The sequence below is a fragment of the Vulpes lagopus genome, chromosome 21, assembly GCF_018345385.1.
Source record: "Vulpes lagopus strain Blue_001 chromosome 21, ASM1834538v1, whole genome shotgun sequence".
NCBI lineage: Eukaryota > Metazoa > Chordata > Mammalia > Carnivora > Canidae > Vulpes > Vulpes lagopus.
Genome location: NC_054844.1, coordinates 17,972,280 through 17,989,812, shown reverse-complemented (window position 1 = coordinate 17,989,812; position 17,533 = coordinate 17,972,280). Strand labels below are relative to the sequence as shown.

The following is a 17,533-nucleotide window of genomic DNA, read 5'->3' as shown; positions in this document are numbered from 1 at the left end:
CCGGGACTCATGTTTCTTGAGCTCTCACATGGGAGAGTCGGGCTGGATGGCAGGAAAGTCTTTTCATGGTGTTGTCTAAAGATTAACAGACTATTGTTTTGTCGAGAAATTCCTTGTGTCTCAGACTTTCTATTTAATTTAATTAATTTATCTGTTTAAAGATTTATTTTTCTCAAGTAATCTCTACACCCAGTGTGGGGCTCGAACTCACAACTCTGAGATCAAGAGTCATATGTTCTACCCACTGAGCCAGCCAGGTACCCCACAGACTTTCCATTTTAGATGGGAAGAGCAAACATTGTAACACAAGTGATTTAAGAACATCAACATTTATTTAACATGATAAAAAAGAAATGAGATATGAACATTTGCATTTAAACAAGAGTAAGTAGCCTTTAATACTTACATGTGCTCATTGTATAATATATACACAATGAACATAATTACATTTGTACACAAACTAAGTACTGGATTTGAAAAACTGCTTATTGCTGTACACAACTATCCCAATTGAAGTATAGCCCAGTACTTCAAAATACCTACATTTTAAGTTGTATTTTTAAGAAAAAGTAAGCGGTAACATTTGTGTTTAAGCTGACAAGAGTGTGGCAGTAACTGCTGACATTGCAATCTGACTGAGAAATAATTATAGCAGAAAACAGGACATACTTCACTTAGCAATAATAAAATGGCACATTTTAAATATATATATAAAATTTTTACAAATCAAGTGTGAAACAAAGCATTGCAGTAGCCAAAATGGGAAGAAAAAAAAAAGGAAAACAAGCTTCATTGGAAATAACTAAATTTATGTACTGAAAAAGCAAAAAGAAATATAAATCCACCTAAACTTTAGAAACATCAAAATCTAGAAATCAGCAACTAAGTAAGCTCTGGCTGTAGACCGCACATTAAAAAAGCACCTTTACTTATGTGCTCTGAAATCATAGCAGCAAGCTGGTGTCAGAACAACTTTGAGATTACGGAGTGTACATATGAGCCATTAAAGCTATTTGGAATAAACATTTTCCAGAAGTGATAAAATGATGCTCTGTGGCCAAAAGCATCAGAACTATGAATTTCATAGATTTAAAATATATTGTACAATATCTTCTCACATTGCTGAAGGTCCATGTCCTTAGCTTTGAATGGTTTCAACAGAAGTTAGTATAGCTGAAAAATAAAGACAGGGAAAATTACTTTTGACACCTGAAAAGTTAATGAGTAACCATTTCCTAAAGTAACTGAGGGTGTTGTTCTATAACAACAGAACTGACAAGCATAGCCACGAAAATCCTAAGACATAATATAACGGAAGGATAATTTCTTGTCATTTCACAGGTTTAATTCACAAAGCAAAAAATGAAATTAAATAATTCAGAATTAAAAAAAGGTAGCCGAATTTGTGGCTTAATCCAAAAGATCAACAAAATAAGCGAAGATTTGCATAATTTTGCTAAAATATGTAATAATATACTAAGCTGCCTACACAGCAACATCAGTTATGAATCTTTCCAAAGTCCTGCCAAAACTACTAAGTCATCAAGATAACATACACAGAGTGAGAAGACATAAAAATAATAACGGGTTGAGTGCCACTAGTTATTCATGGTGGCTGCATGCCAGGAGACTAAAAATTACCCAGTAATAACCGGACACCATTCTAGTATATAATGCCACTGACTCTGAGTGAAAGTAAAACAAAACAAAATCCAATAATAACAACTTAAGGAACCTTTAAATGTACTTGGGTTTTAACTGTAAATACTCTTTATTGTCAAACAACATTCTTTATTATCATTGGTCTGTGTACAAAGAATTGTAACCTGTTTTTGAGCCAAAAGATAATGAGACTAGATTTTAATATATACTTCTCCACTAAGATAGGAAGAGGCCATCTACCAATTCTTTGCACAAGAAGAATTAAATAAGTATGAATTAAATACTATGCTGGTATTATTCTGTGACTAGTGGCAACTGTCACTTCAAACCACAGTAAGTTAAAAGTTTAAATGCATGAGTGACAGAGGCAAGACATAGGTAGACTATAATAAACAGGTGGTTTGTAACTTCAGAAAGGATGTCAATCCTGCATAAACACCAGCTGACAACAGAGCCTCTTCCAGGCTCTATGTAGACATAATATCTCTATCTTTTTAAAAGATTTTATTTATTTATTCATGAGAGACACAGAAAGAGAGGCGGAGACACAGGTAGAGGGAGAAGAAGCAGGCTCCATGCAAGGAACCCAATGCAGGACTCAATCCTGGGAACTCCAGGATCATGCCCTGAGCCGAAGGCAGATGCTCAGCCACTGAGCCACCCAGGTGTCCCGTCCCGCTATGTAGACATAATCTCAAATAAAAGTTACAAATATAACAAGACAGACATAAATGCTTCAGGGCGAACAAAAGGACTCAGGTTATAGTTGCTACAGAAAAGGTATGAATGGAAGAAGATTTAAGAATATAAGCATTACTGGATACTAAGTATTTGTACTATTTTGAGAATCTAAAAGTCAAAGAATATGTTAGCAATAATGTTTGTAGTATCTCTATGTGTTTTCGCTGTTTATAATAGTTTAAAACAAACTGGTGGTAACTGTAAAGTACACAATATTACTGTATCTGGTAGATGGTAAGAGAAATAATGCAGAAAAAGGCATAAATAGCTCTATCTCACAGTTAAAAAAAGAGTTTAAAAAAAGTATATATCTACAAGTAGAAAAAGGCAAATAAAACTTAGCAACTGTCTATAAAATTGTTAAAAGTAAGATTTTAGGAGATTATCCTCAGTTCTTAAACTTTGGTTGAAGGAACAGTGTTCAAGCAAGGTTTCCTCATTCCCCATTCCCCCACCCACAGCTTTTTTAGTAGTGACCTCCTTTACTTAAAAAAAAAATTTAGTTATTTAGAAATAATTTCTGATAGATCTTAACAATTTAATATTCCATGTAGTTGGCTGTACCACAAACACTCCTTTGTCCTTTAAAATAATTAAACTCCCAATGCAGTAGATACGTTGCACGAACTGTAAAAGACATTACTTGATCAACATGTAATAGCTTCAACAGAATTCTCAGATCCGACTATGGAAAGGAATGCTAAGTGGGAGCACAGCTGCAAAACACCGTGAGGCTTGTCTTGGCAAAGGCCATACCCTCTTAGTTTTGTTGTTTTTACAGATGATGAAATAAGAGACATTTTCTCTAAAATAAGAGACATTTTCTCTAAAATAAGAGACATTTTCTCTAAAATAAGAGCATTTTCTCTAAAATGCTGTCACACAGCAAATCACTGCAAGGGCTAATGCTGGAGATCTGAGTTATTGCCCATGGCTCAAATACACAGCCTTCTTGCTCTGCCAACGATCCCTAATGTACAGTCGACAATTAATCTCAGTTTTTGTTCACCAAACCAACACATGAATAAAAATCAAGTTAAAAACTCTAAAGTTAAAGCACAAATGCAAAGGGAACTGACGTACTTTTTCTGAGACTACACACACATGAAATGGGATCCTTCTGTGAGCTGCGGCTGAGTGGCTGGAACTGGTGATGCCGAGGACTCAGGAGATGGGGAAAGACTTTTCACTAAAACACACCAAGAGAATGTGAGAAGATAAAAATCTTTAGGACACATCTGGAGAAGGAAATCCTGATGCTGTGATCTCATAAAACAGGAACATATTTCAGGAAGGATTTAATAGTTGTATCTGGGTTCTGTTATTTTCTAAATTGACAACTGATTATTTAGCATGAAATGTCTCTTGAAGACTGTTAAAAAATTCTTCTTCTTCGTATACCATGAGCTTAAACATTGCATACAATGTTATATGTCAATTATACCTCAACACAATTGGAAAATTCTTCACCATTTTTTTTTAAAGATTTTATTTATTCATGTGAGACACAGAGACAGAGAGAGGCAGAGACACAGGCAGAGGGAGAAGCAGGCTCCATGCAGGGAGCCTGACGTGGGACTTGATCCTGGGTCTCCAGGATCACACCTTGGGCTGAAGGCGGCACTAAACCGCTGAGCCACCCAGGCTGCCCCACTATTTTTTTTTTTTTGCCTTTGAGGTTAATTTTTAGGTGTCTATCTACAAATCACTCCTGTTGGATCTCATTTTTATTTACTTATTAAAAAAAATTTTTTTTTTAAAGTAAGCTCTAACCAACAGGGGGCTTGAACTCACAACCCCAAGCGCAAGAATCACATGCTCTACCGACTGAGCAACAGGCACTCCTAGGTCTTACTTTTAAAAGCCTTTCTAGTTCCATGCAGCTAAATACCATCAACAGGGACCCCTGGATGGCTTAGTGGTTGGGTATCTGCCTTCAGCTAGGGAGTGTGATCCTGGGTTCAGGGGCTGAGTCCTGCACAGGGCTCCTTCTACGGAGCTTGCTTCTCCCTCTGTGTCTCTGCCTCTCTCATGAATAAATAAATAAAATCTTAAAATAAATAAATAAAATCAACAGTTTAAATGTTGTGATTTTATTTATTTATTATTATTATTTTAGAGATTTTATTTATTTATTCATGAGAGAGGCAGAGACATAGGCAGGCTCCATGCAGGGAGCCCAATGTGGGACTCGATCCCGGGTCTCCAGGATCACGCCCTGGGCTGAAGATGGGCGCCCAACCGCCGAGCTGCCCAGGTGACCCTAAATGTTGTGATTTTAATATACCCACACACACTTTATGCAGACATGCCAAAACAGAAAGTGGTCAGTGACAATTAAAAAAAAGGTGAGAATTCCTGTGCGTGATGCCTTATAAATGATAGAGGCAAAAGAAAAGACAGTGCTTAATATGTTACAAGGAAACATGACTAATCACATAGATTTGCATGCTAGTTGTATATAAGATCCAGAAAATGCTCTGCTGGAATCCTGTGTTCTTCCTAAGAAAAACAGTCTCAGATAATTGAATTGCATTGTATTTGCCCTTCTATAAAATGATGGAGAGGAGGATGAAAGGAGGGAGGATTATTTTTGTAAATATTTTATTTATTTGAGAGAAGGAGTGTGTGCACACACACGAGGAGGGGGAGGGTCAGAGGGAGAGAGAAACAGATCCCTCCTGAGCAGGGAGCTTGACCCCAGGACCTTGGATCATGATCTTGGTTGAAGGCAGACCCTTAATCCACTGAGTCACCCAGGTGCCCCAGGAGGGTGGATTATTAATGGTTTTTTGCTTATGGACTATGAAAACCAATGTTAATAATATGGACTAGTGGTATGATCCCCCTCATCCCCACCCCTTGCCAAATATCATAAAGAAAAAGAGAAAATTAAATATGTGAAGATTCCAAAAACAAACAAATGAACAAAACAAAACAAACAGGAGGAGTGCCTGGATGGCTCAGTTGGTGAGGCATCTGCTTTCAGGTCATGAAAGCATCTGGCTTTCAGATCCTGGGGTCCCGGGATCAAGCCTTACAAAGGCCTCAGTGCTCAGTGGGGAGCCTGCTTCTCCCTCTCCCTGCTGCTTCCCCTGCTTGTGGCTTCTCTCTCTCAAATAAATAAATAAATAAAATATTTGAAAAACAAAAAAGAAAGTAGCATAGACATTTTTAATATTATTTTTTTTTAAAATTTATTTTTATTTATTTATGATAGTCACAGAGAGAGAGAGAGAGAGGCAAAGACACAGGCGGAGGGAGAAGCAGGCTCCATGCACCGGGAGCCTGATGTGGGATTCGATCCCGGGTCTCCAGGATTGCGCCCTGGGCCAAAGGCAGGCGCCAAACCGCTGCGCCACCCAGGGATCCCTTTAATATTATTTTTAATTAAAATTTTTTAGAGAGTGAGAGATGGGGGAGCAGAGAGAGGGGAAGAATCTTAAGCAGACTTCACGCTCACCATAGAGCTCAACATGAGGCTCCATCTCACAACCCTAAGATCAATGACCTGAGCCAGACTCAAGAGTCAGATGCTTAACTGACCAAGCCACCCAGGAGCCCGTATCTTTTGACACACTATGGATCATGATCTTTTTATATATATATATATATATTTTTTTTAATTTATGATAGTCACAGAGAGAGAGAGAGAGAGAGGCAGAGACACAGGCAGAGGGAGAAGCAGGCTCCATGCACAGGGAGCCCGATGTGGGATTCGATCCCGGGTCTCCAGGATCACGCCCTGGGCCAAAGGCAGGTGCCAAACCGCTGCGCCACCCAGGGATCCCGATCTTCTTTTTTTTTTAAATTAATTTTTTTAAAAAAGATTTTATTTATTTATTCATTCACAGACATAGAGAAAGAGGCAGAGACATAGGCAGAGTGGGGAGAAGCAGGCTCCATGCAGAGAGCCTGATGAGGGACTCCATCCTGGAACTCCAGGATCAAGCCCTGAGTTGAAGGCAAATGCTCAATCACTGAGCCACCCAGGTGCCCCGGATCATGATCTTCTCTCAAAGAAAAACCCAGATGTGGATTATACCAGGGGCTACAGTAAACAAACCCATTCTACTTAGTTCAGGTATTAAATCTTCTATAGTTCCCAAGGTGGTAGGTTTGTGAAGACTGAGAATCCAGCCTCAGGGAAACAGGTGCATTTTCCAAGTTCTGGAATATTTTATTAGAAAAAATTTATGGTATATGTGTTAAGGTTCAGACGAAAAAGAGAGAGAGAGAAAGAAGTTACCCCCGAGTCGGGAGAGATGTGGTGGATCAAGATAGATGCCCCCCCTTCCCAGATGGGGGCAGTGGTAATCTTCCTGAAGGTGCATGTGGGAAGGCAAACTATAAATGCAGAAGTTCAGAGGACACCCCACTGAGAAAAGTATGAAATGTGAAATATCTACCTGCCATCGTTTGACTTTCTCTAGACGCTTCAGGAGTTTGTTCATAAGAAACAATCGTTTCTTCCTGCTCATGAATATTGTCCTTTATATTTTCTTCAAGGTGGCTTTCTGCTTTATGATTTATGATCTGTGTCTCATCCTGTGGGCTAATGAAAATAGATTGATGTTTTAAAACTTGTTATTACAGAATACAATAAATTTTTTCTTCCAATTTATCATTACGAAAATTTAGCATACACAAAAATGCCACCATCTATATTTAGTAACTGCTAACATTTTGCTTTTAATTAATCTCTTTTCTTCTCCTCCCATAGAAGTTTTTAAACACAAAAAAATTAGAGCAAATCATACATGAAATCTGTACACTCAGGCGATCAACGCTGTACCAATTTTGTTTCATTTAAACTCCCAGTCTCCTACTTTCCATACTATTTTAAAGCAAATTTCAGACATATCATTCAATCTGTAAAAACTTCAGTTTGTACTTATTATAATATCCAGTCAGTGCTCAGATTTTCTTGATTGGCTCATTATATCATTTTAGAGTTACAAGTTTCAAGCAGATCCAAAGTCGATGGACGTATTGTATTTGCCTGACAAGTCTCTTAAAGTTAACTTTAATCCAAAATACCCTATCCCACACAACACATCCTTTTTATTTTTTATTCTTTTTTTTTATTTTATAAATTTATTTTTAATTGGTGTTCAATTTGCCAACATATAGAATAACACCCAATGCTCATCCCATCAATTGTCCCCTTCAGTGCCCATCACCCAGTCACCCCCACCTCCCGCCCACTTCCCCTTTATTTTTTAACACTATGTGAAAGAACCTGGTTTTACCCATCCTACATAGTTTACCACATTCTGTATTTTGATGATTATATTGCTCTTATTTTTAATAAAAATGATAGGACTTTGAGGCTTGATTGGATATAGGTTTTATGGGGAAAGGGGCAGATAATATCTTATCAAGTGGGGTTCATGCACTATTATGCATTAACAGGTTGTTTCTTTTCGTTATGTTAAAAAAGATCAGTGAGTTCAATGGTTTCTTTTCTTTTCTTTTTTTTTTTTTTTAAAGATTTTATTTATTTATTCATGAGAGATACAGAGAGAGAGAGGCAGAGACACAGGCAGAGGGAGAAGCAGGCTCCATGCAGGGACCCCGATGCGGGACTCAATCCCGGGTCTCCAGGATCACGCCCTGGGCTGAAGGCGGCGCTAAACCACTGAGCCACTCGAGCTGCCCAGTTCAAGGGTTTCTTGAACCACTCATAAAGTTCCCTGACATCTTTTCAGCTAACAGCTTTTCCAGCCATTGAGGAATATTGTTTAATTCCATTAGCATTGTCCAAAATGGCCAACAGGGATCCCTGGGTGGCGCAGCGGTTTAGCGCCTGCCTTTGGCCCAGAGCGCGATTCTGGAGACCCGGGATCGAATCCCACGTCGGGCTCCCAGTGCATGGAGCCTGCTTCTCCCCCTCTGCCTGTGTCTCTGCCTCTCTCTCTCTCTCTCTCTCTCTCTCTCTCTCTGTGTGACTATCATCAATAAATTAAAAACAAAAAACAAAAAACAAAAAACAAAATGGCCAACAAATTATTTTTTGCAGTTGTTGGATCATTAAACTCATAGATTTTTAATATACTAGATGTGTTCTAATCTATGGCTGTTAACAAAACAGCAGGTTTTTCTTTTTTTTTATCAGCTATTGCCAAAAGTTTTTCAAATTCAATTTTGCTATTCATTGACGAAATAAAGGCATTCTAAGTAACATAAAATCATAGCATTTCTCTTTTCCAGCTCTGGTGATTTTTCTAATGAAGCGTGAGATTGAGGATATACACATAAGACGGCCAGTCAAGAAATACAGCTATAGGGCAGCCCCGGTGGCTCAGCAGTTTAGCGCTGCCTTCAGCTCAGGGCCTGATCCTGGAGATCCATGATCGAGTCCCATGTCAGGCTCCCTGCATGGAGCCTGCTTCTCCCTCTGCCTGTGTCTTTGCCTCTCTTTCTCTCTCTATGTCTCTCAGGCATAAATAAATAAAATCTTGGGATCCCTGGGTGGCGCAGTGGTTTGGCGCTTGCCTTTGGCCCAGGGCGCGATCCTGGAGACCCGGGATCGAATCCCACATCGGGCTCCCGGTGCATGGAGCCTGCTTCTCCCTCTGCCTATGTCTCTGCCTCTCTCTCTCTCTCTGTGACTATCATAAATAAATAAAAATTAAAAAAATAAAATAAAATCTTTAAAAAAAAAAATAAAATCTTAAAAAAAAAAAAAAAGAAATACAGCTATAAAGAAGAAACAATACCTATTCTACTAAAGCTGTTCCAAAAGATAGAAAGAGATGGAGTACTTCCAAACTTGTTCAATGAGGCCAGCATCACCCTAATTCCAAAAGCAGACAAAGACCCCACCAAAAAGGAGAATTATAGACCAATATCCCTCATGAACAAGGATGCAAAAATTCTCAACAAGATACTAGCCAATAGGATCCAAAAACACATTAAGAAGATGATTCACCATGACCAAGTAGGATTTATCCCCGGGACACAAGGCCGGTTCAACACTTGTAAAACAATCAATGTGATTCATCATATCAGCAAGAGAAAAACCAAGAACCATAGGATCCTCTCAATAGATGCAGAGAAAGCATTTGACAAAATACAGCATCCATTCCTGATCAAAACTCTTCAGAGTGGAAAAAAAAAAAAACAAAAACAAAAACAAAAAAAAAAAACCTCTTCAGAGTGTAGGGATAGAGGGAACATTCCTCAGCATCTTAAAAGCCATCTATGAAAAGCCCACAGCAAACATCATTCTCAATGGGGAAACACTGGGAGCCTTTACCCTAAAATCAGGAACACGACAGGGATGTCCACTCTCACCACTGCTATTCAACATAGTACTAGAAGTCCTAGCCTCAGCAATCAGGCAACAAAAAGAAATAAAAGGCATTCAAATTGGCAAAGAAGAAGTCAAACTCTCCCTCTTTGCAGATGACATGATACTCTACATAGAAAACCCAAAAGACTCCACCCCAAGATTGCTAGAACTCACATAGCAATTTGGCAGTGTGGCAGGATACAAAATCAATGCCCAGAAATCAGTGGCATTTCTATACACTAACAATGAGACTGAAGAAAGAGAAATCAAGGAGTTAATCCCATTTACAATTGCACCTAAAAGCATAAGATACTTAGGAATAAACCTAACCAAAGAGGTTAAGGATCTATACTCTAAAAACTACACAACACTTCTGAAAGAAACGGAAGACACAAAGAGATGGAAAAATATTCATGCTCATGGATTGGCAGAATTAATATTGTGAAAATGTCAATGTTACCCAGGGCAATTTACACATTTAATGCAATCCCTATCAAAGTACCATGGACTTTCTTCAGAGAGTTGGAACAAATCATCTTAAGATTTGTGTGGAATCAGAGAAGACCCTGAATAGCCAGGGGAATACTGAAAAAGAAAACCAGAGCCAGGGGCAGCACAATGCCAGATTTCAGGTGTATTACAAAGCAGTGATCATCAAAACAGTGTGGTACTGGCACAAAAACAGACACATAGATCAATGGAACAGAATAGAGACCCCAGAAATGGACCCTCAACTCTATGGTCAACTAATATTTGACAAAGCAGGAAAGACTATCCACTGCAAAAAGGACAGTCTCTTCAATAAATGGTGCTGGGAAAATTGGACATCCACATGCAGAAGAATGAAACTAGACCATTCTCTTTCACCAGACACAAAGATAAACTCAAATGGATGAAAGATCTAAATGTGAGACAAGAATCCATCAAAATCCTAGAGGAGAACACAGGCAACACCCTTTTTGAATTTGGCCACAGCAACTTCTTGCAAGATACATCTATGAAGGCAAGGGAAACCGAAGCAAAAATGAACTACTGGGACTTCATCAAGACCAAAAGCTTCTGCACAGCAAAAGAAGCAGTCAACAAAACTAAAAGACAACCTACAGAATGGGAGAAGAGATTTGCAAATGACGTATCAGATAAAGAGCTAGTATCCAAGGTCTATAAAGAACTTATTAAACTCAACAGCGAAGAAACAAACAATCCAATCATGAAATGGGCAAAAGACATGAAGAGAAATCTCACAGAGGAAGACATGCACATGGCCAACAAGCACATGAGAAAATGCTCTGCATCACTTGCCATCAGGGAAATACAAATCAAAACCACAATGAGATACCACCTCACACCAGTGAGAATGGGGAAAATTAACAAGACAGGAAACAACAAATGTTGGAGAGGATGTGGAGAAAGGGGAGCCCTCTTGTACTGTTGGTGGGAATGAGAACTGGTGCAGCCACTCTGGAAAACTGTGTGGAGTTTCCTCAAAGAGTTAAAAATAGATCTGCCCTATGACCTAGCGCCATTGCACTGTGGGGATTTACCCCAAAGATACAGATGCAGTGAAACGGCAGGACACCTGCACCCCAATGTTTCTAGCAGCAATGTCCACAATAGCCAAACTGTGGAAGGAGCCTCGGTGTCCATCGACAGATGAATGGATAAAGAAGATGTGGTCTATGTATACAATGGAATATTACTCAGCCATTAGAAACGACAAATACCCACCATTTGCTTCTACGTGGATGGAACTGGAGGGTATTATGCTGAGTGAAGTAAGTCAATTGGAGAAGGACAGACATTATATGGTCTCATTCATTTGGGGAATATAAAAAACAGTGAAAGGGATTAAAGGGGAAAGGAGAGAAAATGAGTGGGAAATATCAGTGAGGGAGACAGAACATGAGAGACTCCTAACTCTGGGAAAGGAACAAGGGGTAATGGAAGAGGAGGTGGGCAGGGGGATAGGGTGACTGGGTGATGGGCACTGAGGGGGGCACTTGATGGGATGAGCACTGGGTATTATACTATATGTTGGCAAATCGAACTCCAATAAAAAATATATACAAAAAAAAAGAAATACAGCTTAAAAATAAATAGCAAATCATTATAACTTTTGGAACACATCAGATACCTTGGATTTCTGATCAGTGTCTATCATTACTGATCCATTATACGGGCAATGTTGAGACAATGTTACAGCTTATGTAATTTTTGCCACTCTTTTAAAGGTCTTTATTGAATTTCTAGGTGCTAATAAGTGTTAAATGCAATACCTGTGCTTTCTTACTTAATCACCGCAACACATTTGTGAGACAGGTACTATTATCCCCATTTTTACAAGTAAGGAATCTGCAGTTTAGGGAGGTTATGTAAATTGCTCAAGATCCTAAATAATTCTTAAATAGCCAAGTTGGGACAGGAATCCAAGACTTTTTGAATCAGGAGTTCACCATTATTAAGTAGTTATATAGTTTTGGGAGTGATTCCTTTGTTGCTTTCCCTAATTATTACCTGCATGAAACATCTTCAGGCATTTTCTCTTGGTTTCCCTCTTTATCTATCATTTCTTCTGAACTTACTCCATTTGGTTCAGGTTTGAAGAGTGTTTTGGAAAAAATGTCCTCATTTTTTTTTAACTATAGAAGAAGAAGAAAAATGATTAAAAAATAAAAGTTCGTCATTAAATGATACCCTGTCAAATAGTAATTGAAATACATATTGAGATTCAAGTATATGAGAAATATTAACATTCTTCACTACTAGATGCAAAGAATTATTTGCCTAGAGGGATAATGCATATTGCTAATAGCTAGCAGCTCTGGGATATGAGATTCTTTAATTGAGGTTAACAGTAATTTATTCTAACCTTGATTATGTTTTAACTGTTCAATTAACCCATTTTTCTGATGTGCTGAATACATCTCTCAGGTTAAACAAAATTGATCATTTCACTTAGACTTATGGTCTCTCCAATGAAATGAAACATAATTATTTTCAGCCTTACCACTTGATCTAATATTCAAAAAACTACCCTTTTGGAATATCTGTTCTAAGATAATCTACCTCTTTGCTGAAATCCATATTTTGAGGTTCAGCTTCTTTTAGTCGAACAATTTCTGCTGCAGGAGTTTCCTGGTTCGGCTTTACATCATTTTCTCTAACGACGGTATCCAATTCCTTAATGTTATCATCCCTTCTTCGAGGCTGTCCAAAAAATACACAGCAGAGATTCATACTATAAAGCCATGTAAAGTTTTTTTTCTCAAAATATTTTATTTATTTATTTATGAGCAACAGAGAGAGAGAGGCAGAGGCATAGGCAGCAGGAGAAGCAGGCTCCATGCAGGGAGCCTGATGCGGGACTTGATACCGGAACTCCAGGATCATGCCCTGGGTTGAAGGCAGCCGCTCAACCACTGAGCCACCCAGGGATCCCAGCCATGTAAAGTTTTTAGATAGCACCCGTTAATTTTGAAAAAAGGCTGATCTTCGCTTACAAGGAGGTTTCCTTATAAAACCAACAGAGGAAAAAAACGTATGTATGTATCTATCATCTATCTATCTATCTCAGTATTCCACACGTTTTTTTCTCATCTCTTTTATTTTTCCATTTTGTAATTTGTAGAATGTGCAATTATTCAATTGCTAATCTGCTAAATCTTTAGTAGCAATGCCTGAAAGCTCTTGATTAGATAGAAAAGGAATTTCTAGGAAGACAGAGCAACACTTTGATACATGTTTACTAATAGGGAAAGATCCAGGCAGAAGCTACTGAGCAAGGCTTGCTAGTCTGTTAACCTGTCTTCATAAATTGGGGTAACAAACAAATAATAAGAAATGGAATGGTTATCACTTCACAAGGCTGAGGTTGGAATGTGATGAATAGTAGACTTAGAAGCTCTCTCCTGCTATAATTTAGGTCATAGGTAAATTAGGACAGAGTAATACACATTTTATTGGAGGGGGAATTGGGGACTATCTTGGTAACCTGCATAGCATTTCCTATTTGCTGAAAGCACTTTTATCTTCTTAGTAACTCTGTGAAGTACATCGGATGGGCTGTATCATCATCTAACTTACAGTAGGGAAGATTAAGTCCACAACTGGTACAAGGACATCCAACAAATAATATAACTCTGATTTTTTAACTCAGGCTATTTCCACTCTACTACCTTATTATTATGGGAATTAAATAATATAAAATAACTATCCACACTGCAGACATTTGAAAACCCATCAATTCTGTAACTCCATGATCCTGATTCAAGCGATACTAGATTTACACAGAAGAATGATTAAATGCAATTGATGTACCTGGGTAGTCCTGAATGGATTATCCCTTAAACCTGAAGGGCTTTGTAAGGGTGACTGGTCTAAAGCACCAATAACATTTAACCCTTTTTTCTTTTCCCTCAAGCATGCTTGTTGATGTCTCCTTATTCTTTCCATTTGCTCTTCCACAGTCATCCTAGGCCGGGTACTTTCAGCCAAACAAAGCTGGTCCACTGCACTTCTTGGTCTTTCCTTTAAATTAAAAATAGACATATGAACACAAAGATGCAGAATAACTTCTGAAAAGTATGTTGGAAGAAAAAATGTTCTAAAGTGCATTTATTGGGGCGCCTGGGTAGCTCGGTCAGTTAAGCGTCTGCCTTCAGCTCAGGTCATAACCTCCGCGCGTCCTGGGATCGAGCCCCACATCTCTCTCTCCCTCCCCTTCACCCTGCTTGTGCTCTCTCTGTCAAACAAACAGACAAACAAACAAAAAATAAATTCTTAAAAAAAAAAGTGCATTTATTTTTTTCTTCAAAGTCAAAAATGGAGGTCTGTTAACACCAGAAAGGCAAACTGTTTTATCCTTCACTAGTAATTGGTGATACATGGTCACTGAAACAGGAAATTGTATAAAACTCAAACTAGGGAAAAATGTATAAAACAGCTTCTAAATATATGAGATTTATTTTTTATAATCCCCCCCCCAGATTTTATCTTTAAGTAATCTCTATACCCAACATGGGCCTTGAACTTATAACCCCGAGATCAAGAGTAGCATGATCTACTAACTGAGCCAGCCAGGCACCTCAGATTCATTTTAACGAAAATGTAATTTTTTAAGTCACACATTTACTGAGAGACAGCTTGTAGAGAAAAATTCTTCGTTTATGATCAATAAAAGAACTACAGAAATACCATGTTCCATTAATTAGATGGTTTTATTTGAAAACTATATATATACATGTGTTTATGGCTCATTTTTATGACTTACTGAAGGATTTAAAAATATTTGTCACATAAATAACCAAATCTCACTTCTTTACTTATTAAAGATATAAAACAATATTGTATAAAATGCAAAATAAGAACTTCAATATTAGTCATAAGCAAAATTTAGCTTATTTTATATACTAGAACATTGAAATATTAATCATATATAGAATCTATGGCATAGAGTCCATAGGTTTCTTCTTTATGTCTCTTGTCTGAGTTGCTGGGGACTGAGACATTGGTGAAGTTGCTTGCTTTCAAAAGAACCCAGGGCAGAGATAAGCATTTCTGTGACAAAGCAGTGTGTCAGGCAAACCCTCTAAGATCTTTTCTCTCTCTTGCAATCTGAAAAAATGCCGGTAGGGCAGGAGCTATAGCTCTAGAGCCATATTCAATTGTATAGAATAAATATCTTTAAAAGCTCAAGTAAAAACTAAAAGGAAGAGGAAAAATGAAAAGCCTTAATGTGCACAAGTGATGATGATTCTCCATTGTATGTACAATAAAACACATTCACTTTGGAAAACAAAATACCAAACAAACCGAAAAATCATAAAAAAAAGTAAATTCTAGCTACAGATTGGTAACTAGCTCCTACAGCATCCCTTTCCTTTTATTTTTGTCTTGCATTTTATTAAGTTTCTTATTTTATCTTTTATTTTTAGTAACTACAAATGTAGTCTTCCCGGATTTTCTACGTTTATACAAAAAATGTCACACTGCAACTTCTTCCAAGTTGTCATATTATTAAAGATCTATTGTTTTTAAATGCCAGATATTAATTTTTAGATCTTTTTTCTCCAATGATAACTGGAAACGGTCTCTTTGCAGTTTTAGTTAGCATTTTAAAAATTATTATGGGGTTGAAAAATTATCATATATTCGTGAATTACTTACATATTTTCCATAAAGAAACTCTTAAAAATAACTGGTCTATGTTCACTCCTCATCTCTTAAGGAACTTATCTGTTATGCTCCAAGTATTTTATTCTGGTATTGAGTTTGGTTATAAATGCCTTCCCTGTACCGATATTTTAGAACTGTAGACTTCCATACTGTTTCTTTCTTTTTTTTTTTTTTTAAAGGTATTTTTTATTTATTTATGATAGTCACAGAGAGAGAGAGAGAGAGGCAGAGACACAGGCAGAGGGAGAAGCAGGCTCTATGCACAGGGAGCCCGATGTGGGACTCGATCCCGGGTCTCCAGGATCGCGCCCTGGGCCAAAGGCAGGCGCCAAACCGCTGTGCCACCCAGGGATCCCTTTTTTTTTTTTTTTTAAAGGTATTTTTTCATACTATTTCTTAAATAGAAGATATCTACTATTTAAGATAGTTATGTACTAAAAATAGTTATAGAATATAAATCTACTAAATATGTTTCTTTTTCATTTCAACACATATTTTAACTTTTTTTTTAATGTAAGCTCTACTATACCCAGTGTGGGGCTTGAACTCATGACTACAAGATCAAGAGTTGCATGTTCTACTGAATGAACCAGCCAGGCATCCCTCAACATGCATTTTTTAACTTAAATTTTATTTTAAATTCTTAAAGATTTTATTTTCAAGTAATCTCTACAAGCAACATGGGGCTTGAACTCACAACCTTGAGATGAAGAGTCGTATGCTGTTTCAGTGGAGCCAGCTGAGTACCCCTCAACATGCATTTTTAAAACCTTTTTCTGTTGATTTATTTTCATATTATAATTTCCAAAAAAATGCTCTTCCAATCTTTATTTTTTTATTTTTTTTAAATTTTATTTATTTATTTATTTATTTATGATAGTCACACAGAGAGACAGAGAGAGAGGCAGAGACACAGGCAGAGGGAGAAGCAGGCTCCATGCACCGGGAGCCCGACGTGGGATTCAATCCCGGGTCTCCAGGATCGCGCCCTGGGCCAAAGGCAGGCGCTAAACCGCTGCGCCACCCAGGGATCCCACTCTTTCAATCTTTAAAAGAAAAAGTCTAACTATGAAAAAACAATGCTATTATAAAACCATGACCACTAATGTTAATATGGATATTTAGTTGTTCATTAATTTTTATTCTATAGTAATTATCTTCCTAGATCTTTACAATTTTGTACTAATTAAAAAATATTTCTTGTATATAAACTTGTCAGGTGTTTTACACACATACTTTGTAGCTGTATTTTAATATCTTTCAAGAATAACCATAAATCTTATCATTTGTAGTATTTTTCATTCTTCTAGCTTAAAATTATCAAATTGCCTCATACCAAATAAGTAGAGAGTTTATAAAGATGAAAAGTAAAAATTCTTGGGTGCTTAGGTGGCTCAGTCTGTTAGGTATCTATCTTTGGTTCGGGTCATGATCCTGGGTCCTAGGATCAAGCTCTGCATCACACTTCCTGCTCAGAGAGGAGTGTGCTCCTCCTCCTGTTTTTGCCCTCCCCCCTCCCACCACTTGTGCTCTCTTGCTCTCTTAAAAAAAAAAAAATAATAAAAAAACCCACATTCTTTGCACCCAAATTTCTGAGACTACCTGGTGAAAGGAGTGAAGTATCCTGACAATGTTCCCAAAATGACCAAGCTTATACTG

General features: G+C 37.7%; 1 protein-coding gene across 18 annotated transcripts in view; it reads right to left on the bottom strand.

Annotated features, from left to right (window-relative positions):
• Positions 1–313: 313 nt before the first annotated feature.
• The window catches only part of PLEKHA5 (pleckstrin homology domain containing A5), a 243,905-nt gene continuing 226,685 nt past the window's right edge, over positions 314–17,533 (bottom strand). For 13 of the 18 annotated variants that reach the window (XM_041735427.1, XM_041735432.1, XM_041735429.1 and 10 more), the window contains 6 exons: positions 14,018–14,227; positions 12,767–12,907; positions 12,215–12,339; positions 6,813–6,958; positions 3,487–3,592; positions 314–1,173 (listed from right to left, as the gene is read on the bottom strand). In XM_041735427.1, coding sequence (XP_041591361.1) covers positions 3,498–3,592; positions 6,813–6,958; positions 12,215–12,339; positions 12,767–12,907; positions 14,018–14,227 — 717 coding nt within the window. In that variant the 3' untranslated portion in view covers positions 314–1,173; positions 3,487–3,497. The remainder of the gene's footprint in view (positions 1,174–3,486; positions 3,593–6,812; positions 6,959–12,214; positions 12,340–12,766; positions 12,908–14,017; positions 14,228–17,533) is intronic. The other 5 variants (XM_041735431.1, XM_041735438.1, XM_041735439.1 and 2 more) reach the window with 2 other exon arrangements.